General features: G+C 43.8%; 1 protein-coding gene and 1 pseudogene across 1 annotated transcript; both read right to left on the minus strand.

Moving 5' to 3' along the window:
* Positions 1-65: 65 nt before the first annotated feature.
* TMEM231 (transmembrane protein 231) lies at positions 66-22,600 on the minus strand. Its single transcript, XM_032614330.1, has 7 exons — positions 22,369-22,600; positions 22,099-22,268; positions 8,038-8,166; positions 7,574-7,717; positions 4,554-4,635; positions 2,733-2,838; positions 66-2,371 (listed from the first exon to the last, which is right to left on the minus strand). Exons 1-7 carry the CDS (start codon positions 22,505-22,507, stop codon positions 2,191-2,193), a joined length of 951 nt encoding a protein of 316 aa, XP_032470221.1. The 5' UTR covers positions 22,508-22,600; the 3' UTR covers positions 66-2,190.
* On the minus strand, positions 16,261-19,958 carry LOC116744013 (annotated as a pseudogene).
* Positions 22,601-23,964: the final 1,364 nt, after the last annotated feature.

Consider the following 23,964-nt stretch of genomic DNA (forward strand, 5'->3'; position numbering starts at 1 on the left):
ACATGAAGAGAAAGGAAGAAAGCTTTATTAATTGCTTTATCAATCTTACATGATGGGACCTAACCTGATTCAAACAGAAACTGGAAAATCATTTGGCAAAATAAGGGATTCCCCCCTGCCAAATATTAATTATCTCAAACCATGATGTAGTGATGGGTTACAGTCCAATTGATAATATCCTGTATATTTCCATTTCCCCCCTCTTTCAGCTATAAGGTGTGATTCAGGTTCAGAAGCTACCAACATCTGATCTGTAAATAATCTAATATTCACCAGACGCAGTTGTAATTTTCCAGCCTGTGGTTTCCACACGCCATGTGGATTTCACCAAAAATTCGCATTTACTTTGGGCAGGGCCACAAGGGTTTTGCGAAGAGCTAACAAAAGCTCCAAGGTTTTTGGGCAGAGCCCTGGCAAAGCAAGGCTGCTGGTGAGTAACCCCAAGAAGTGTGCACAACCTCTGCCCTCCCCATCCTCCCCTTTCCAAATACTCTCCCTCTGAAGAGCCACACGCAACCTTCCAGTTTGAACATTTTAATTATAAAGTTACAAAACATCATGGTTCTTTATACACATTTTGCATGAAAATAATGTAATAAAATGCAAAGCCATGTTTATACACATCTTCAGCTATCTTTCCATACTCATTACCTTTTGGTGATTCAAACCAGAAACACTTATTTATTTAAATCTCAAGAAAAAAACTTTAGGCATATAAACAGCCCAAAATATTAAAAGAAAAAGCAGAGGGGTCAGTATTAGGATATTTTGGTGCTTGGATACTTCAAAACAGGTTTGTTTCCAAAACTCTTATTTTGGTCAGTCTGAATGAAAAGGTGCTTGGGAAATAAAAACTGAGTCTCCAGGGTAAACTGAGGCATGCACTCAGGAGTGTGTGTGTGGATGGGAGTGAAGCGTGGCTCATAGAGGGCGTGTCCTTCCAGTGCCAGTGATATCTCGGTATCATAAAGCAGGTCCAGGCGTCCTTAGGGCGAGAATGGAGAATTCTCTGCAACAGAGGCCCATTCCAGCGGTCTCTTCGGCAGACACTCACTTAGTCCTGAGGGTAATCTGACTGGACTGCGTGTCATTCTGCTAAAGGCCAGGCCCGGATTGGGCTGCCTGGGCTAGCATCCTCTTTATCCCCTCCCTGCTCCTTGTGTGTCCTCTCCAAAGCGGCCCACTCTGATGGGCACCCTGCTCCTTAGTCGAGGGAAACACAAGTAGCTGGGCTTCCCGCTAGCCCTCCAAGTAAACTCTGTGGTTGTCAGGCAGTGGGAGCCAATACCAACAACAGCTCCTCTGTCACCCATGTCCTTTTCAAGAAGGGGGAGGGCTGTCAAGGAGAAGGAGTGGCAAGTGTCCAGGGTGTTGGGTGAGGGCCAAAGAGAAAGAACCTGTTGTTACACTCCTTACTTCCCCCACTGTTGCTGAGGGGCTTGTGAAAGGAACAGCACTTCTGACTGCAGCCTGCTATTCCAGGGGCCCAGACAGAGGGCAAAGAGCCAGCCACAGCAGGGCAGGGATAAAGGGCTGTTCAGCTGAGCTACCGACAGATGACTGTCTGTTAGACTCGGGGCAGGTGGATGGATGGTCCTAGTGTCCTCAAGTCGCCCACCCTCCCGCACGTGCACACATGTGCTCTGGAGCGCTCCCTTTCTCACTCTCCAGATCTCCAGTTAAAGGCCTCTCAGTGCTGGAAATCAGTTCTGAATGGGAAATTTAGATGCCCAGGAGTGGAAAGTGCTGATGATTTGCATATCTATCACCAGAGAGCCCTGAAAAGAGTAAAACGTGGTTTACAATAGGGGGAAGAAATACATAGCATGTTTCTCAGTTCAAGAGAGGAAAAGTCTTTGCTTGACCAGAGATGGGACTCTTTCCAAGCTCTCTGAACTGACTGTAGTTTTCTCCTGAAATTCAAGTCAGAGACAAAAAACAAAAGCAAATTATAGCCTTCAGGAACCCTCAGAAACATTTCCACAACCTAGTCCGTGATTATTTTTGTAGGCGCGTAGAAAATATAGAATTTGTGTAGAGGGAAATTAGAAAGGAATGTTCTTTGTCTCTGATAGGAAAAGCACACACGTGGGCAAGTGTCCACAGGCTCTTTTCAGAAATTTCGTTAAGATGACAGTCCTCAGAAGACTATAATAGTGAGGTAGCTTACAGTTTTCAGACAGGGTCTTCTTAAGATAAATGCTCCTTATACAGTTCTCCCTGGGGCACTGCTGTTACAGGGATTGTGGTCACCACCTGATTTTGAAACACAAATCTTTTGATTCTTTCAAATACCCAGAGGAAGATAAGTAGGATACTGACATACTGGATCCAAGCAAACTTTATCATTTCCCAGAATCCTGGTAGATAAGTACAAACAGTTAAGGAATCACAGATGACATTTTCTAAGGAAATGTTAAACCAAAGGGTTAGTTTAGACAGAAAATGGCAAAAATGTTTCAAATACCCTTAAGATAAAAGAGACAATAAAAGATTATTAAGACATAAATATGGATGATTCTGATCTAGAAGAATTACTCAAGAAGAAATATGAACAGGAAATGAATATTTTTTCCTGTATGAACTGCAGACAGACAGTCATTTGCATGGGGGCTACAAATGCAGCAATTTCCAGTCTGAGGCTTCCCACATCTGTTCCTTCCTGGGACAACTGAGGAATCCCTTCCTTTTTTGAAACCCAGCTACTGTTGGCCCTTTAACAGAAAGGATATGAGATGACTTCCATGGGGTATCGGATGACAGCATTAATAACAAATGGAGCTTCTGCAGCCCTTCCCACCAGCCAGATGGGGTTGGGGTCAGTCAGGATGGTGGTTACTGCAACAAAATGGGGAGTTAATCCATGAACACTCTCTTCGGCAATAAAATATTGAGGGCTATAAAAATACTCTGACTTCTCGGGCAAATTCTGCACTTCAGAACTCATAGCAAAGAAATAATTCAAAAGGAAAGAGAAACTGAATGTTCAAAGTTGCTCACATATTATTTGTTAAAATACTTGTTAAAATAAGTTAAAAACTTGGAAACAGTCTATGTGTTCTACAATTGTTGAAGGGCTAAGCAAAAGAATACTATGCTACCTCTGAAAAGAAAACCAATTAGAACTTTGTAGCAGTGTGGGAAAATATTTATATTACGAAGTACAAAAGAGAAGTCAGATCATAAAGTGTCTCTAAACTATGATAGGAGCTGGGACTTCCCTTGTGGTCCAGTGGGGAGGACTTTGTGCTCCCAATGCAGGGGGCCAGGGTTAGATCCCTGGTCAGGGAACTAGATCCCACATGCATGCCGCAACTAAGAAGTCCACATGCTGCAACTAAAAAAAAAAAAAAGATCCTGCATGCAGCAACTAAGACCCAGTGCAGCCAAAATAAATAAATAATAAACTATGATAGAAACTGTATAAAAAAATCTACACATGTACAAAGACTGGAAGGAATTAAGAAAGAAAAGTTGATTTGTAGATAAACGTTTTTGTGTTCTAAAATTCTTTATTTTTGGAATAACGCTGCTAGAGTATTACATAAAATCAGAAAGAAATACTGGAATTGCAGTCCCCTCACTTGTTAAATGTCTCTGTATAGTATCTATGATGTCTGGTTGCCAAGTAATGCTTTAGATGCCTTTAGAGAAAACCTCAGACCACCAACCAGCCAGATGTGCTGAGTCAAGCACACACTCAGGGACAGCCTGAGAGCCCACCTCTTGAAAGGGATGGATACCCTTGGCCTTCCAGCTAGAACCTTGGGTGCTTTCTCCTACTGCAGCTGCTGACATGGGGTGCGTCATGCACAGTCCCTATTTCCATCTGAAAACTATGGACAGCAACTTGTCTTTGGCTTCTTTTACAGGTATGGTGTGGGGAGGAACTCACATATCTATACATATAAACCCATCAAGTCAGTGGTGGGATACATATGGCAGTTAATTGGCACTAACCTGCCAGACAATAGGAGCAGTAGAGGGGATGGTTAGCGTGTGGGTCTTTAGATCAGGAGAAAAAGGACAAACCCTGAGCAACCTGTTCACCTTCCATAACTGAGCATTCACTGTTTTGTTTTTAATAAATAAATGTATTTATTTATTTATGGCTGTATTGGGTCTTCATTGCTGTGCAAGGGCGCTCTCTAGTTGCAGCAAGCAGGGAATATTCTCCGTTGTGGTGTGTGGGCTTCTCATTGTGGTGGCTTCTCTTGTTGCGGAGCATGGGCTCTAGGCGCGAGAGCTTCAGTAGTTGTGGCACGCAGGCTCAGTAGTTGTGGCTTGCAGGCTCTAGAGCACAGGCTCAGTAGTTGTGGCGCACGGGCTTAGTTGCTCCGCCGCATGTGGGATCTTCCCAGATCAGGGCTCAAACCCGTGTCCCCTGCATTTGCAGGCGGATCCTTAACCACTGCGTCACCAGGGAAGTCCCAAGCATTCACTGGTTTTGATACTTTCATATGACATGGGCTCTAATTCTGTTTCTCTCCAATAACGCCATTAACCTGCAAAGTCCTTGAGAAGCAGCTGAATGAACTCTCTCCATGACTCACCGTTCCTTTCCTGATAGGCAGCAACAATGTGGGTGAGGTCGTAGTCATGGGCAAAAGGGCTGGTCCCGTTGATTACAGATACCTGGGATTCGACAGGAGGATGTGATGTGAGCACCCAAGCGGCTTCCCCTCGTTTTTCCTGGTGTTTTTTTTTTTTTTTTTTTTTCGGTACGCGGGCCTCTCACTGTTGTGGCCTCTCCCGTTGCGGAGTACAGACTCCGGACGCGCAGGCTCAGCGGCCATGGCTCACGGGCCCAGCCGCTCCGCGGCATGTGGGATCTTCCCGGACCGGGGCACGAACCCGTGTCCCCTGCATCGGCAGGCGGACTCTCAACCACTGCGCCACCAGGGAAGCCCTCCCCTCTTGTTTTTCTACCCTCCTGCCCACCCAGGCTGACCTCAGAGACAACCCTCTTGTGCTTGGTGGCCCATTCCAGTATTGATAATCTTTTCTTGAAGGATGAATGAACTCCTTTGCAACAATTTAAGTCATTTACTCTCAGTCTTTCTTTTTGCAGGGATGGAAACAAGGGGTTGATATCCACCTTTTACACCTTCTACACGTTAAAAGCTATAAAATACCCCTTTCTATTCCAATGGGAGAAATGATTAATTTTTTTTAAGAGACCACATTTTCAACTCCTTTGTCTTTTTCTTGCTCTTGCCTGGATTCTCTCTAATTGATCTCTTTGAAATACAGAGATGGAAATAGGATAAAGCACAAACAGTAAGCACATAATCCTTTGAAGAAAAGAAAGATCTGCCCTCTAATATCATATTCCTGTTGACATAATGTAATATACAAACCTTCAAATAAAAAGTGCTACATTAAGTTTATATCTGATAGTCTCCTCCTTTTTAAAATACGCATGTTGGGACTTCCTTGGTGGCGCAGTGGTTAAGAATCCACCTGCCAATGCAGGGGACATAGGTTCGAGCCCTGGTTCAGGAAGATCCCACACACCGTGGAGCAACTAAGCCTGTGTGCCACAACTACTGAGCCTGCACTCTAGAGCCTGCGAGCCACAACTACTGAAGCCCGCGTGCCTAGAGCCCGTGCTCCGCAACAAGAGAAGCCACAGCAATGAGAAGCCTGCGTACCGCAACAAAGAGTAGCCCCCACTCACCGCAACTAGAGAAAGCCCACGTGCAGCAACAAAGACCCAAAGCAGCCAAAAATAAATTAATTAAAACAAAACAAAACAAAATGTATGTTGATTACAGCTAGGTGACCACGAATCCCAATTTATCTGGAACAGTCCTGGCTTATGCCTATAACAAATGATAACATCTCATATTCGTTTTCTAAAGTAGCCCAGCCAGGGACTTCCCTGGTGGTCCAGTGGTTAAGACTCCGTGCTCCCAACACAGGGGACCTGGGTTCAGGTCAGGGAACTAGATCCCGCATGCTGCAACTGAAAAAAAGATCCTGCATACCACACCAAAGATCCCACACGTGGCAACAAAGATCCCTTGTGCTGCAACTAAGACCCAGTGCAGCCAAATAAATAAATACTAAAAAAGTAGCCCAGCCCAACTTATACGGGCCTCCCTGTGATAATGTAAAGGTTAGTAAAAAGTGATCAGATGCATGAGTTCTGGCCTCAGAGAGACAACTCGTGGCTCCGTTACTTTCAAGCTGTGGGACTTTGGGAAAATTAATCAATCCCTGTAAGCTCCAGTTTCCTCATGTGTGAGATGAGAGTTCATTCCCACATCCACTCTGAGTGCTTACAATGCGGCAGGCACTGTTTCAAGCGCTGGGGTGAGAGAAGACAGAAGACGGCAGCGCTTTTACCACTGAGGGAGATGGCAAATGAACAAACTGAAAACCTCTCTTTCATATTTCAGGTGGAGGTAAGGGGAGTAAACCTGGGTGAGGAATGATGGAGGGACAGGTAAATGTTCTTTGGAAGGAGTGCCAGGGAAGGACTGTGCTCAGGAGCTTTGAACAGGGACCAGAATGGGGCAATAGGATAAGCAACCTAGAAAGGAGCATAGGGGGACAATGACAGGACCAGTGGCTGGAGAGCAGGGAAGCTGGAAGAGAAGGCATCTCATGAGGTTGCTGTAATGATTAAATGAGATAACACATTTAAACCTCTTAACTCAGGCTGGCATGTTATATGCTTAACAAATGGTGGTTAGTATTCTTTTTCTTTTCTTCTTCTTTTTTTAAAATAAATTTATTTATTTAGGCTGCATTGGGTCTTTGTTACTGCGCGCGGGCTTTCTCTAGTTGCCACGAGCAGTGGCTACTCTTCGTTGCGGTGTGCAGGCTTCTCACTGCACTGGCTTCTCTTGTTGTGGAGCACGGGCTTCAGTAGCTGTGGCACTCAGGCTCAGTAGTTGTGGCTCGCGGGCTCTAGAGTGCAGGCTCAGTAGTTGTGGTGCACGGGCTTAGTTGCTTTGCGGCATGTGGGATCTTCCTGGACCAGGGCTCAAACCCATGTCCCCTGCATTGGCAGGCGGACTCTCAACCACTGCCCCACCAGGGAAGTCCAGTATTATTTTTCAAATGTTTTACATGAACTGAAAAAGATCAACTGAAATAAATACACTGTGTGTGTGTGCCCACGCATGCACACACCCAAAAACTATAAGCAATTCAATTCTTGAAGACAAAGACTATTCTTTTCCTCTCTTCTTACATGTAAATACAGGGGTATCTGTCTCCATATTTTAAAATAACTCATGGTGAGAATTCCTCAGAAATCCTTTTCTATGCTACCCACAAAGACATGCTATTTCCAACGTTCCTTTCTCCCTCTTCAAAGAACTTGACAAACAGTAACATACAAGGACTTCCCTGGCAGTCCAGTGGTTAAGACACCACGCTTCCAATGCAGGGGGCACGGGCTCGATCCCTGGTCCAGGAACTAAGATCTCACATGCTGCGTGGTGCGGCCAAAAAAAACACCCCAACACACACACACACACACACACACACACACACACACACACACACACAACAGTAACATACAGAAAGAAAAGAGATGGACAGTAAGCAATATCCTTACGTTGTACCGAACATCTAGGCCACCATGGCTTAGGGGCTGCTTCTGCTGCAGCCTCAGGTCTCCGTTCACATATAATTGGGACCCCGGAACAGCGAAGGAGGATTGGAAGAACGCCATGCTCTGCATCACGAATGTCGACATCCTCTGAAATCATTAGAAGGAGAGACAGTATCAATTTCGGCCAGATCCAAGGGGCTCTGGGTTCTAAGTGTCGCCTGTCTGTGGTTGAAGCCTAGCCATCCCTCCTATGCCTCACTCAGCCATGCAGGAAGCACTCTGCCCAGAACCCTCTGACCTATTAATAGCTCATGTAAATTAATGTGACCTCAATGAAAAACATTCAAATTTAACTTCTGCAATGAAATCCCAAACGACACCTCTGAAAAGTCTTCTGCAGTGTGGGTTTTCCTAGAAATCAGAAAGGGGGCTCTGTTCTATTGAAAGACAAAAGGGAGAGGACTCACGTGCAGTTGGTAGGAGAAAGTCAAGATGAGCTGCACACCAAGAACGTGCTCCGTGGACTGCAGGGGAAGCTCCAGTTTAAAATGTAACATGTCCATTTTCCCATCCTGGTTCCTGTCTTCTTCTCTAGTCTAGGAAAGCCAAAAGAGGCCAGTGACCCCGCTCCTTAATAAGTCTGGGAGGAATCCATCTCACTGTTGGACGTACACAGTGACTCAGAGCTCTGCCACACAGAGGCATTATCTTCCTCACCGGAAGAAAAGAGAAAAAGGGACTTCCCTGGTGGCACAGTGGTTAAAAATCCACCTGTCAATGCAGGGGACATGGGTTTGAGCCCTGGACCGGGAAGATCCCACATGCCACAGAGCAACTAAGCCCGTGCACCACAACTACTGAGACTGCGTTCTTGAGCCCACGAGCCACAACTACTGAGCCCGTGTGCCGCAACTACTGCAGCCCGCGTGCCTAGAGCCTGTGCTCTGCAACAAAGAGAAGCCACCGCAATGAGAAGCCCGCACACCACAACAAAGAGTAGCCCCCGCTCGCCGCAACTAGAGAAAGCCCGCACACAGCAATGAAGACCCAACGCAGCCAATAAATAAATAAATTTATTTTTTAAAAAAAAAGAAAAAAAAGAAAAGAGAAAAATACATAGGTATAAGTGGATCAATCGTGGTGAAAGAGACACATATGCATGGCCCCTAAACTGCATACTTGGGCTTCTCAAATGTTCTAGGGCCAAACTGAAGAAGACCTGGAAGTGGCAGTAACAACAGTGTAAACATCTGGATGCATTGTTCTTTTTCAGTTGCCTCATTTGCTTTTTTGGTTTTATTGCTGGTGTTTTCTTTCCTTTTTAGAAACATGCCTGAGTTTGTATGGAACATTTAAATAGCATATCAAAGCAGACTTCTACTTCTCTAGAAGTCAACTTTTTAAAACAGAAAAGAAAGAATCCTAATCATTATGCATTCCCCAAACAGACTCAGCAGAAAAACACCAAGCTCTATTTATATATTCTTTAACCACAGTGCTTTGATTCAGAGTCTCAGTGTTGGACTGATGTCAGGGCTTTATAGCCTAGTGCATCTTTTAGTACCAATGAATACAATGAAAAAGAAAGCTAAGTAAAATCAGTGAGGCATTAAAACTACACAGGTACTTTATAAATTATGGCCATGAAAGTAGGGAAGGGACCTCCTTGGTGGTCCAGTGGTTAAGAATCCGCCTTCCAATGCAGGGGACGTGGGTTTGATCCCTGGTTGGGAAACTAAGATCCCACATGCCATGGGGCAACTAAGTCCTCGGGCCGCAACTCCTGAGCCCACACACCACAACTAGAGAGAAGCCCCAGTGCCGCAACTAAGACCCGACGCAGCCAAAAATAAATAAATAAATACTAAAAAAAAAAAAAAGTAGGGAAAACAGAGATCCAAGGAGGGAAAAACACAAATCACAGATCCTTAAAAAACACCAGAATCCAGTCTCACCTCATAGTGACCCTAAAGTGACCCTAAAATGACTAGCAGGAAAGACTCACTGAAATGTGATCACTGGTGACATGATTCCTTGCCACAACTCGGGATCTTGTTACTACAACTGATCCTTTTCCACTGTAGGTTCCCAGAAGGATTGTGCTGTGGGGTATCAGCATTCCCATCTGAATTCCCCATGTACTGATTCATTTGGTTTTCCACCATACCTTTATGTGGGGGAAGAGATTCTTTGTTCTTTTTCAGGCTAGTAAGGTCGTTTGAGATGGAGATATCTCAGTTTTCAGAACCTTTCAATCATTTCTTTCCTTCTAGACAATAATGTCCTTATCCTAGGCCTTGTTATAGAGAAACCTACCCTCTCTGTTCTGTTGGATACTATTTTCTCTGTCCTGTTACATCAGCTTTGCCGGTGTAGGCGAGGGATATCTGTTACCATGGCTGACGATCAGGTTACCGAGGCAATTATGTATTAGCAATTATGAGTAGGATGGAAAAGAGTTTGTGAATTCACAGGCTTGTCTTCCTGTGAATTTTTTTCAGTTGGTATCTGGGAAGATTTGGAAGACAAATCAGGTTAACTCTCTGTAGTGGATCCATGGCTTTTCTGGATCTTTAGGGTTGGATAGGAAGACAAAGATCAACAACTTGCAAGAGAGGAGAGTGACCAGGAGGGAAATGCCAGAAGAATCCAGACTCTAACACAGTCTGAGAGGGAGAGAAACACGTTTCATTTGACCTTTACAATAAGGCGAAGGTAAGCAGAGCAAGTACTATCCCCATTGTATATATGAGAAAACCAAGGCTCAGAGAGATTAAGGGATTTATGGAGTACGGCTACTATTGGTAAAGACAGGATATGAAACCACATCTTTGACTTCAAATCTGATCCTCTTTCCAGGACTAAAATGTCCAGACTTAAACTCAAGGAGAAGATGTCGGTTAAGAAAGATCTTTTTGCAAGAAGCCAGCACACTTTTACGCCATGTTCACAGATGACAGAGATCCAGCACAGCACCATAATTGGTGTCTACTTGTTAAATCCATTCATTAACCTGTCAAATATTTTCTTTTCCTTTTTTTTTTTAAAAACGTTTATTTATTTGGCTGTGCTGGGTCTTAGTTACGGCACGTGAGATCTTTTTTTAGTTGCGGCACGCGGGATCTAGTTCACTGTTCAGGGATCGAACCCAGGCCCCCTACACTGGGAACATGGAGTCTTAACCACCGGACCACAAGGGAAGTCCCAACCTGTCAAATATTTTCTGAGGGCCTACTATGTGCCAGGCATTGCTTCAGGTTCTGGGAATATAATGGCAAACAAAATGGACAAAGTCCCCCCCCTAACGGAGCTTACATTCCCAGCCAGGGAGGCAGAAAGTAAATCAACAAACAGATATGTGCTAACAGGTAGTGCTAAGTGTCACAAAGAAAAATGAAGCAAACTAAAATTAGAGAATGACCAGGACAGAACAAAAATTTTTATACAAAGTATTCAGGAATACCTGACTGTCCGAGAAGTCAGGTGAAGTGAGGTGATAAGACACATAAATGTCTTGGGGAAGAGTGAGCCAAGCTGATAAAGCACACATACTCTGGGTGAGCGGGTCAGTGTTTAACGGAGTGAGATGAGGCCGAGTGCATGAGCTGGAGACAGTGGAAGATGAGGGCCCAGACAGGCCCATGGGGATGAGTGATGGTGCAAATGGTGCATCTCCCACAGAGGACCTGTCACCAAGTAAGACTCTCGCTCCCTTGGGGCTGGCAAGGTGAGTTACATCGCTGTGCTATCACTTGGACCACTGATGGAATCAATTAGCTAATTCCATTTACTTCAAACCAAGCTTAACACAAAATGCAACAGCTACAAAGGCAGGTGTTCAATGAGCTAATACTTTTTTTTTAACATTTTAAAAATATTTATTTGTTTATTTTTGGCTGTGTTGGGTCTTTGTTGCTGCACATAGTTGCGGCGAGCAGGGGCTACTCTTTGTTGTGGTCCGTGGGCTTCTCATTGCGGAATACGGGCTCTAGGCGTGCAGGCTTCAGTAGTTGTGGCACACAGGCTTAGTAGCTCCGAGGCCTGTGGAATGTTCCCGGACCCGTACTTGAACCCATTTCCCCTGCATTGGCAGGTGGATTCTTAACCTCTGCGCCACCAGGGAAGTCCCCTCAATGAGCTAATACTTCTTTAACACAAGTTTAGGATTAGTAACTAAAATCCAATGGGTGTGTCTGGCTAAGAGAATTCATAAATCACACCATCACCTTATTTCTACAAGGTATATGTGCAATTTGGAGCAATTTTTATATCCACAGTTCATCCTGTCTCGTCCCTCTGCATACCCCAGGAGAGAAGTATTATTACTAGTAATAATTAGCAATAGTTAGATAGGTAGGTACTGTCATCCTCTTTATATAATTACTTTGAGACCAAGAGAGGGTATGGAATCCAATGACAGAACTGGGGCTAGAACTTAAGTTTACTGACTCCTGATTCTATAATAGCCCATAAGAACCCTAATTTCAAAGATTTCTTGAGTTAAAACAGGTAATCCTTTACAGATATGTGTGAAATCAATACTAACATACTAGATAGGATAAATACAGGCATCGTTGGATTTAGTCAATGCCCATCAGTCCACCTGTATCAATCAGGGTCCAATCAGGAAGGAAGAAATGAAAATAAACAGTTATTTTAACAGGGGAATGTAGTATAGGGGATAATTAATAACACAGGCATTAGTGGACTAAAAAAGCAAACAGGGAACACTTTTTGCAGGATAACTACCTAGGGCCGGAGAAGAAAAGGAAGAGGCTGGCGTTACCTCAAGGAGCTAGAACTCAGACCTCAAAAAGGGAGTGCTGTCAGCTGGTACTGGTACCTTTGGAGCTGGGATGAAGAACCCATGAGGGAGTCAATAAGGCAGGAAGAAAGATGTACTCCTTGCTGTTTGCATCACCCCAGCAATGGTTCTTCACCCTGGTTGCAATTTCTGGTCTTCTGCCACTCCCAGAACAAGGCTCACCATGCCTCCTACTGGCAGAATCTAACAGGGAGCCAGTAGGCAGAGGAAAATGTGGTTTTCAGTATCTCAGCATGAGCATCACAAAGGAGAGTATAGGAGGGTAGGTTTGGAGCTGAGACAAGACCTAATAACCAGCACAGCATCTGACAGTAAGAGTAGCTGTAAATTTCACTAGTGCCATTGTTTCCACAGTGCCTTGACTTGCAACATTTTTCTCATCAGGGATTCTACAGTATTTGATAGTTTGCTGGAATTTTATTTGGCTCCTGTTTGTTTTCATATCTTTTATTCTCTAGTCATACTCTTTTTTTTCTTTTTCTTTTTTTTTTTTTGCTGTGCCACGTGGCTTGCAGGGTATTAGTTCCCTGACCAGGAATCAAACCCAGCTCCTGGCAGTGAAAGCACAGAGTCCTAACCACTGGACCACCAGGGAATTCCCTAGAGTCATATTCTTTTACTGAAGGTTAATTTCCTAGTTTATACCAGTGTCCACTTTACCATATACTTGTCATCATTGGGGTTTCCCTTTTTTTCTTTTTAAGCTGATAGTACTCTTTTTGTTTTTGGCGGTACGTGGACCTCTCACTGTTGTGGCCTCTCCCGTTGCGGAGCATAGGTTCCGGACGCGCAGGCTCAGTGGCCATGGCTCACAGGCCCAGCCGCTCCGCGTCATGTGGGATCTTCCCGGACCAGGGCACGAACCCGTGTCCCCTGCATCGCCAGGCGGACTCTCAACCACTGCGCCACCAGGGAAGCCCTGATAGTACTCTTTGACACCAGTCTTTGGGTCTCCAGCAAAGTAGGAACAGTATACCACTCCATGTCTCCTAGACATATAAAATCCTTGCTACCTGTATTTCAATTAATCTAAGATATCATTAATTATAAAATGTACCAATATTTTCTATACCAGTAAGAAAGCAAAAATATTTCCAATTAAACTATGACACAATGCTTTCTAATCACTAAGGGTATTTATGTTATACTTATTGAAAGAGCTTTTAGACTGAGGCATATTAATATCAGATATCCTATTTATGCACATAGAAAAATATATGCAAAATAAATTGATCCAGGGATTCTTAAAACTTCTTTACATCATGACTCTTTGTACCATTTTTTGACTCAGTATTATCCATACTTTTCTATGTAAGTTTGTCCTTTGTGCCATGAAGCACACTGGTGGTTTTATACAGCATTTAAAAAACATTCACAAAGGGAACTAAAATTCACTGGTCTGGGTTCATAAGCAGGCTTTAAAATTCTGTGGACTTATCCTACTATTAAGTGCCTCTTGAACCTTCCCTTACCTGCTTATCACTTGGTTCTTAGGGTTAAAATGTTTTATTATTGTCTCTGGGGTTTTCTTTCAAGTTGCTGATGTCCCTTCTGCAAGCTTTGGTGCTGGTACTTTTGAGTTTTCATACGTAGTCAATGAGGACTAGCCAAGCCTGTCTTCTGGCCAACAGCTATTGTAAGATGCCACTGACAGGGCTTCCCTAGTGGTGCAGTGGTTGGGAGTCCGCCTGCCGGTGCAGGGGACGCGGGTCGTGCCCAGGTCAAGGAGGATCCCACGTGCCGCGGAGCGACTGGGCCCGTGAGCCATGGCCGCTGAGCCTGTGCATCCGGAGCCTGTGCTCCGCAGCGGGAGAGGCCACAGCAGTGAGAGGCCCGAGTAAAAAACAAAACAAAACAAAAAAGATACCACTGACAGGCAGACACACTCTGATTTCGGAGAGGTGAAAAAACATGTCTCGGACACACAGTACTCTCCGCTCATCTTCTTGCATCCTCTTGTAGTCTTCAGCCCCCATATTCTCTGGGTCACACATGCTTAAAGAACCAAGTCAGGCTCATTGAGGAAAAAGGTCACTCTGTGCTTTTTTTCTTCTTTCATTAGAAACAAGAAACTTGACTTTTAAAGCATTGAAAGCATAGGGACTTTAGAGACGCTGTCCAAGGTGAGCTGACTAAAGCAGAAACAAGGCCGTTTCTGACTTCTAAGGCAGTTTCCCAAATTAGCAACTGCAAAGCCACCTCCAAGCATTTGGTCACTTTTTTTTTTTTTTTTTGTGGTACGCGAGCCTCTCACTGCCGTGGCCTCTCCCACTGCGGAGCACAGGCTCCGGACGAGCAGGCTCAGCGGCCATGGCTCACAGGCCTAGCCGCTCCGCGGCATGTGGGATCCTCCCGGACCAGGACACGAACCCGTGTCCCCTGCATCGGCAGGCGGACTCCCAACCACTGCGCCACAAGGGAAGCCCTCATTTGGTCAAACTTTGACCTAAAACCACTGCTTCCTTGGCTCTCTGGGCAGTTTCTTGGACAGGTCGTAGTCAGTCTAGCTTTACGTTTAGAGTTAGAAGAGTATTTTGCCGCACTAGGGTTAAGAGTATAAGATACAAACCAAGAAACCTTGGGGACTTCCCTGGTGGTCCAGTGGGTAAGACTCTGCGCTCCCAACGCAGGGGGCCAGGGTTTAATCCCTGGTGGGGGAACATGATCCTGCATGAATGCCTCAACTAAAAAAAAGATCCTGTGTGTCATGACTAAGACCCGGAGCAGCCTAAATAAATAAAAATAAATCTTAAAAAATCCCCAAGAAACCCTTGAGCTGTAGACCTGACTGCTTAGCTGAGAGCTAGAAACTGTCACTTAGCTATGAGTCTTGTTCTCTTCGTCTGTAAAATGGGGGTATAACCTCTACCTCACAAGGTTACTGTGAGGCTTAAAGAGATAATATATGTAAAAAATCAATGGCTAACACTTTACTAAGTGATTGTTAAAGGCCAAGTATCACATACAGGAATTTAAATGTATTATCTAATGATGAAATGCTTAGCATATGCCAGAGGCATGGTAAATTAATAGCAATTTCAATTTTATTCATTTATTTGACCGTGCTGTGGAGCTTGCGGAATCTTAGTTCCCAGACCAGGGATCTAGTCAGTGAAAGCGCGAAGTCCTAACCTGGAAATTCCCAATAGCAATTTTTATTACTACGGCTTGTAAGCATATCACCAGGATATCACCAACCTGCTTTTTAAAAAATTTAGACATAATTCACATACCATAAAATTCATGCTTTTGCTACAATTCAGTAGATTTTAGTATATTCACAACGTTGTGTGACTATCACCACTGATTCCAATTTCAAAACATTTCCATCAGCCCCCAAAGAAACCATATACCCATCCCCATTAGCAGTCACTACCCATCTCTCCTCTCCACCAGTTAATTCCCCAAGTTCCTGGAATCCCTAATCTACCTTCTGTCTCTACAGATTTGTCTATTCTGGACATTTCATCTAAATGGAATCATACAACATGTGCTGTTTTGTGGTTGGATTCTTTTACTTAGCAAAAAGGTTCATCCATGTTGTAGCACATATCATGACTCCATTCCTTTTTGTGGTTGGGTAATATTCTATTGTACGGATATAACATATTTTGTTATCCATTCACTCATTGATGGACGTTTGGGTTGTTTGGACTTTTTTTTTGAATTGTTATTGCTCTTATGAATGAGGCTGCTATGAACATTTGTGCACAAGTTTCTGTGTAGACATGTGTCCTCAATTTTGGGGGGTACACATATGCCTAGGAGTAGGGATGCTGGAACACATGATAACTCTATTTTTTTTCTTTTTTTTGGAAAGAAAATCACTTTATTCTAATTAATTCACAAACAAAAGCTTGTTTAAGAGGCCAAACATCCGCCCAGCCCCAAACTCAATACCATCTCATGAGCTTCTACATGGTGAGACTACCCTCTTCCACTGCAATTCTGAAGCACAAAAGCTATTAATGATCGAGGAGAGGCTTAACTGGTGGCTTCACATTTTTTATCTTCACTATTAATTATATTTTTAATGCTAAATCAACATGGTCATGAGAGATGATTTTTCATGTCTTCAGTTGGAACTTCTAGATGAAGCTAACCCATTCACCAATTTGCATTGTTTTAGCACCTCACTGAAACCTTCACAAAGCTTAAGGTCACCCTGGTTCAGTGCACACTCCAAAAACTATTTCACCTGAAAAAAGCATGGGCCATTCTGCTGCTGCTGTGCCGGCTGGGTTCCCTGAGGCTCCCAGTAAGTGACGTCAGGCCTTGAGATCTCAGCATTACTTCCTCTTACTGAAGCCACCAGGGAGGGCATGACCCAGAGTGTGGCCGACGCTGGCTGCAGTGGTTGCCACCTGGGCCATCAGACCTGGCTGCCGGGGAGCAGCAGCAGGGGAGCCAACAGCAGATGGTGGAGCCGCTGCTGGTGGCTGAGCTGCGGGCGCTGGCCTGGGCACGGTTCTCATCTGAAGGGCCCGGCTGGCTGGAGGGGCCACGCTGAAAGCGCGGCTTCAGCTTCCACGAGGAATCTTAAATGCGCGGCAAAGCGGGGACTAGAAGAGCGAGGATAACTCTATGCTTAACTTTTTGAGGAAGTGCCAACTATTTTCCAAAGTGGCATTTTATATACTTACCTGCTTTTAAAATTTTACTGTTTTTTTGGTTTGCTTTTGTTTTACATGGCGCTTTCTAAATTTTTCCTTTTAAAATTGTTGTCATTGTAATTTTAAAATCTTGAATATGTATTACATTCCCATGTTACAAAATTATAATGGTACAAAAGGCTACGTAGTGAAAAATTTCTCTCCCACCTTAACCTCAGCCACCTAGCTCCTTCCCCAGAGCAATCAATGTTGTCAGTCTCCTTTGAATTCTTCCAGAGATAGCTGAAGCATGCATGTGTGTGTATGTAAATACACACATTCGTATATTTTGGGGTTTTTTTTCTATTTTTATACAAATGGAAGCATATTATATACAATTTTTGTTTTTTACACTTATCAATTTCTCTTGGAGGTAATTCCACATCAATAGATATAAATCCAACTTCATTAAAAAAAAAAAGCTATGTAACATTCCACTAGGTAGATAGAACAACTTTCTAAATGAGTCTTCTATTGCTACATAGGTTGTTTACCATTTTTTTAAAAAATGTATTTTATTTATTTATTGTTCGCTGCGCTGGGTCTTCGTTGCTGCGCGTGGGTTTTTCTCTAGTTGTGGCGAGCGGGGGTTACTCTTTGCTGTGGTGCTTGGGCTTCTCATTGCAGTGGCTTCTCTTGTTGCAGAGCACGGGCTCTGGGCGTGTGGGCTTCAGTAGCTGTGGCACTCGGGCTCAGTAGTTGTGGCTCGTGGGCTCTAGAAAGCAGGCTCAGTAGTTGTGGCGCAAGGGCTTAGTTGCTCCGCGGTATGTGGGATCTTCCCAGACCAGGGCTTGAACCCGTGTCCCCTTCATTGGCAGGCGGATGCTTAACCACTGGACCACCAGGGAAGCCCTGTTTACCATCTTTTGATGCTACAGACAATGCTGCAATGAGCAACTTTTTACATATGTCATTTCACATGTGTGCACAAACCTTAGGATACCTTACTATAAGTAGAAGCAGGCACATGAATTGGTAATTTTGACATATATGGACAAACAAATATGGTCCTTAAAGAGGTTTTATCAATCTACACTCCCACCAGAGATATACAGGAGTGTATGCACAATTCCCTACATCTTGCTCACCGTGCTACGAAACTTCAATTTTTGCCTATTTGATAGATAAAAATGATATCTCAATTATTCTTAATTTGCATCTAATTACAAGCACGATTTCATATGTTTAAGAGTTATGTGTTGAGAAATAGAATACTGCCTGCCACATCAGTAAACAAAGGATGTCACAGTCATTAGCGATTACACCCACGCTGATGGTGAGCTGGCGAGCCCTGAGGGAACTCAGGACAGAAACAAAGAATACCTGCCATCTAGCAGCCATCAGACTGCAGCCACTCCCCACGGTGCACCCTGAGGAAATTCAGGATGTGAAAACACAGGATACTGGCCCCAGACCGCTGAGGTGCATATCAAAGGAATGATTTCAGTGAGCCAAATCTCTAGCATCTTCCCATACATAGCAAAGTGCTAAATTCCTTAACTTGAGATCTAGTTTTCTTGTACTAACAGTAATCTTTTGTTCTTATTACCTGCCCTTTGTTGCAAAACTCCTGTATATCCTACCTCACCTCCTTGGAGCAGTTTTCTCAGGGTTACTAGAGATGCTGCCTCCTAGGCTTGAAGTCCTCAGTATGTCTGCCTAATAAAACATAACTCAACTTTTAGGCTGTGCATGTGTTTTTTTAGTTCACAGTGTGTTTTGTCTTCTATAAACTGTGCATATTCTTTGCCCATTTTTTTACTAGGTAGTTGGTCTTTTAATTATAGATCTGTAGGCACTTTATGTTAGGAAAATTAGCCCTTTACAAGTGATACAAATAGTAAAACTTTTTTCCTTGTTGTCATTTGTGTTTTGGCTTTGCTTATGGTTTTCACCAGGCCAATAATTTTTTAAATTTTACATTTGCATTTATCAAAAAAGTTTCTTTTATGCCTTCTAAATTTTACGTCATACTCAGAGATTTAAAAGCTTTCACTCTTGGGGGCTTCCCTGGTGGGGCAGTGGTTGAGAGTCCGCCTACCGATGCAGGGGACACGGGTTCGTGCCCCGGGCCGGGAAGATCCCACATGCCACGGAGCGGCTGGGCCCGTGAGCCATGGCCGCTGAGCCTGCGCGTCCGGAGCCTGTGCTCCGCAACGGGAGAGGCCACAACAGTGAGAGACCCGCGTACCGCAAAAAAAAACAAAAAACAAAACAAACAAACAAAAAAGCTTTCACTCATTTGTTTCAGTACTTCTATGATTTTAAATTTAATTTTGATCTATCTGGACTTTAATTCTGCTGTACAGTCTCTGAGGACTAGCTCCATCTTTATGCAGTGATTTAAAATGCCACCTTTGTCATATTAGGGTCCATTTCCATACTTTTTATATAATTCCCCAAACCACACTACTTTACTTATTAGAGCTTTAAGGTATAGTTTAATATCTGGTAGACCTCTTTCCCTTGTATTGATATTATCCTTTTTCTCCTAGAATTTTTGCTTACTTTTTTTCTGTACTTCCTTTATATCTTCTAACTATTTATTTGTATCTCATGATTTTAAACTATTCTCAAACCAAGAGCTCAGCCAGCAAGGAAGCAAATAATTTACTGAGAAAGACTGTAGACAAGGTCATAAATTACTTATAGAGGCTTAGAATGGAGAGAAAAAAAAGACTAAGAAAAAGGAGCTTTGGCTTTATGTTTTACAGTGTAAAACTGCCCAGTATTAAAGAGGATTGATAGCTCTGGACACCATAAAAACAAGAGGTAGTCTTGGCTTCACAAAATCGCAACACACACACACCAGAAGTAGGGGGTTGGTGGGCAGTGCTCTCAAGGGAGTGGTTTCTGGTTACAGAGATAAGAGGCTAACTAGCAATCCAACTGGGAAGCCAACCCAGGTCATGGTGGATGAACAAGTGAAAAGAACACATGAATGAAACCTAATGCTGTATCCTTGTTTTCATGATTATTTTAAGTTTTCATGATTATTTCTTAGACTCAAGTAACCAGAAAGTATGACAGATAGGAATATACAAATGTAAAGAAAAAATTTCTACCAAAAATTTAAAAGACAAGGAATGCTAACCTAAAGTAAAACTAACAAGTTAATTTTTTGTGTGTTTGTAACACAAACAAGAACAACCACCTTTGTTTCCACTTTTGGAAAGGAAACACAGGTGGAACAGAAGTACAGTGGGTTTACAGGGAAAAGGAAACGTACCTCGATACTGGCCTCTCACCCGCAGTCACCCTTCCCCAGAGGCATTATAATCTCAAATGAGAATAAAAATGGGCAATATGTCACGATTAGGGAGGAGCTGCGAAAATAAATTTGTCTCTACTCAACTTCTATTTTTAAATAAATTTAAAAGACCTGATCATTTAAAGAATCAAAGTGTTCAACAATGTTTGTTACAAAAACCTGCAGGCTTCCACCCACAGGGCAACTAATTTTGCCTCATTTACCTTATTATTTAGAAATGTATCTCCATGTCTTTACACAACCTTGGCATTGGCTGGTACTTCTCAACTTCCATTTCAGGCATCCTCTATTGTCTTCCCACAAGGAGGGATAATTTAGTTTTCTTTCCCCCTCCCTTCCAGCCAGCACCGCCACCTTCCCATCCCCCCAGTAGCGTTAAAGTCTTATTCTGGTTAGTTAACATTCAGTGTTCACCAAATTATGATATGTAAATCCTATTCATAACTGATTGCTTTTCCTTACTTTTATTTTTCTGGAGTTAATAATTATTTTATTTGCTTGCTTAGTTTTCTATGTATTTATACAATTTCAACAAACAGCTTCTATTCCAATTCCTCACAATCTGATGTCTAAAGATGTATGACTTATTCAAAGTCTTGTTCACTGCAGTATTCTACTAGTGAAAAAGTAAAAGCAAATCAAAAATCCACCAACAGGCAACTGTTAAATCCACTGCAGTTTTCCATATCATGAAATACTTTGCAGACCTTAAAATGAAGGTTAATTAACAAGTATCGATACATGTACCAAACTGAGCCTTTAATTTTACGTCATTATACATACCTGTAAGTCTTTAATATTTTACAATGAGCATGCATTTTTATAGTCAGGGAAAAAAAGGAAATTTAAAGTAATCATAAAAATAATGGGAATCATATTTTGTTTGCGGTTATTCATATGACCAATCAGATTTTAAAATTTTTGTCACTTTGTTTAGTTGCTGGGCAAAAAGTCAATTTTTTTTTCCGCTGCACAAATTTGACTGTAGGCCAATCATCTCAGAGATGTCTAAAGAGATTCAACTTTGGAAGAAGGAAATCCAGAATTTTCCTACTTCTAAAGGAAAATGTTTTCAGAAAATGAGTGTAAAGGGGGTGATTGTATAGGAAGCCCTCACTTATCGTGAACCAGATACTAGATTACAGACAGTAAAATGCTTCATTTTCATCCCAGACAGCGGCAGGATGGAGCGGCATCTAAGGAGGCGAGCCCAGGGAGGCGGGCCTGGGCCAGCAGCACATTCTGCGGAGGTTGCTTAACCAACCAGCACGTTGGCTTCCGCGTGTCAGTCTGCCTAAAAATGCCTGACCTTTCCGTTCCTACCGAGTGCTGATGCACTACTGCAGCTGCACGACGGGGTAGTTAACTAGAACACCACTCGGCCTTCACGACTCATAAGGCAACTTTCGCGACCACCCTTCCATTAGGAAGGGGCAGGCCCACGGAAATGACAGGGTCGGACATAGGTTGCCCCCCAGGCTTCTAGCCTCTGTATAGGTCACAGACGCTGACAGCTGTAGCTAACTTTATTGGGGTGGTGGACGGCTTGGAGAAGTCGAATGAAACAACAAATTTGCTCCCCAGGAAATTAAACATAAGCTCGGGTCAGTGAACTTGTGCACAGAACTTCCCGTGGGTTCGTGACTCCCTCAGACCCAAGCCGGGCTCCCCCGGACACAGGGGCCGGGGCTCCGGCCGCGGCGCGCCCTCCCACCCCTTCCCCCATCCCCACCGCAGCCCAGTACCGACGGGCGGCTGGGCCCAGGCGGGAACCACGCACCGAAACGAGCGGGACGCGCAGGTGATCCCCCTGCAGCCGGTTGAAGGCGGGAAACGTGCTCCAGGCTAGGAAACCACCGTGCTCGGGTCCTAGCAAGGCCACGAGCAGCACCTGGTGCTGGAAGCGCACGGTCGGCTGCTCCTCATAGCTGCTTCGTTTCAGCCAAAACCCTGAGGTAAAAAGGGCGGGAGGCGGAGGGGCCGAGGTCAGGGAAGCCGGCGCGGTCGCCGCGGAGAGCCGCGTCGCGCACCGGCCGGGGGGCAGGCTCACCGTGGCTCCGGAAGGCCACCAGCAGCGGCGGGATGTACGTGAGCGCGGCGGACAGCATCAGGAACAGTGCGGCCTTAGAGCAGAGCCCCGCGCGGTAGCCCCGCTCCACTGGGTGAGAGAAGAGCTCGTAGAGAGCCATGAGGGCAGCGGTGAGTCGGGCCAAGAGCTCGGGATTCCTCGGCGGTTCCAGAGATTCGACAAACTTTGGCTTCTCCTGGTTGCCATAGGCTTGGTCTCCACGGCAACCGACGGGGTAGGGAAAGGAACCAATAGCAAGGAGACGGGCTTCGGTAGGGGTGGGGCTAACGGGACGGTGCCGGCAACTGAAGTGTAGTCGTCGATTTACGCATTACTTGCGCTTTCCCAAAGGCGGACTGTTTATGTGTACCAAAGTCGTAGCCATCGGCTGTGTTAACATTTTTGTAAAATAAGATTTTCATAAATGTTGACTTAAAGTAAATACTTGCATATGTGTCATCTGTTAATCCCCAATATGGTTCATTGTGTACTTAAGTCCAACCAGTCACAGCACACCCTACATTGGAGGAAAACACAGAGAACATGAATGTGGCCGTGGTCCTGGACCTGATCCTGCGCCAAGACCAAACCATGGCTCTTTGTCTCCAAACTTTCTATCGCTTTCATTATATTCCATAGCCGGACAGAAACAGGACACAAATCTCCCTGCTCTTCAAGAGAGAGAAAGGATAATTACTATATAGCTCTGCTATACTTTGTTACCTTAATTGGGCACAAGCTTGGCTACCTGTTTTAGGGGAAGCTATGCTCCTCTCCAAAGATAATGTTGGAGTATCACTTAATTGAATGCTTTCCCCCCACTCCACCCGCCCCCTAGTATTTCGAACATGGCAGAAGGAATTTTTTTTTAACATGGTCAATAGCCAAGTTCTTCACCAAAAGGATCACATTGCAGTTCCAAGAGATAGTGTGAGGTTTGTGCTCAGAATGGAGTCCAGTAGTAGATGCTCCTATTTTGAAGGCAACCTAGAAGGATTTTTTTCCTTCTAGTTTTATTGAGGTTTAATTGACATACAGCACTGTATAAGTTTATGGTGTACAGCATAATGATTTGAGTTACATCATGAAATGGTTACCACAATAAGTTTAGTGAATATTGCTTATCTCATATAGATTAAAAATTAAATAGAAAAAAATTTTTTCCTTCTGATAAGAACTCCTAGGATTTACTCTTTCATATATAACATAGAGCAGTGCTAATTATATTTATCATGTTGTACATTACATCCCTAGTACTTATTTATCTTATAACTGTAAGTTTGTACCTTTTGACTTCCTTCATCCAATTCCCCCCTCCCTCCACCTTGCCTCTGATAACCACAAATCTGATCTCTTTTTTATGAGTTTGTTTTTGAAGTATAATTGACCTACAACACTATGTAAGTTCCTGTTACACAACGTAGTGTTTCAATATTTCTATACATTTCAAAATGATCACCATGATAAGTTTAGTCACCATAACCTAGAAGTGGGTTTCCGATGAAGAGAACAGCCGAGATCCTAACAACACAGAAAGAGGTCAAGATGTCCCATAAGGGGAAACTATCCAGGGCCCTT

Source organism: Phocoena sinus, chromosome 19, assembly GCF_008692025.1.
Source record: "Phocoena sinus isolate mPhoSin1 chromosome 19, mPhoSin1.pri, whole genome shotgun sequence".
Classification (NCBI taxonomy): Eukaryota; Metazoa; Chordata; class Mammalia; order Artiodactyla; family Phocoenidae; genus Phocoena; species Phocoena sinus.

What these genes read in the sequence shown, in the direction of transcription:
- TMEM231 (XM_032614330.1), bottom strand. Translation starts at nt 22,507, where the DNA reads ATGGCTCTCTACGAGCTCTTCTCTCACCCAGTGGAGCGGGGCTACCGC. An exon ending in TGCGCGTCCCGCTCGTTTCG is followed by an intron (nt 8,167 to 22,098) that starts GTGCGTGGTTCC and finishes TGGCTTTCCTAG; the next exon opens with ACTAGAGAAGAAGACAGGAA. An exon ending in GCCTAGATGTTCGGTACAAC is followed by an intron (nt 4,636 to 7,573) that starts GTAAGGATATTG and finishes GTCGAATCCCAG; the next exon opens with GTATCTGTAATCAACGGGAC.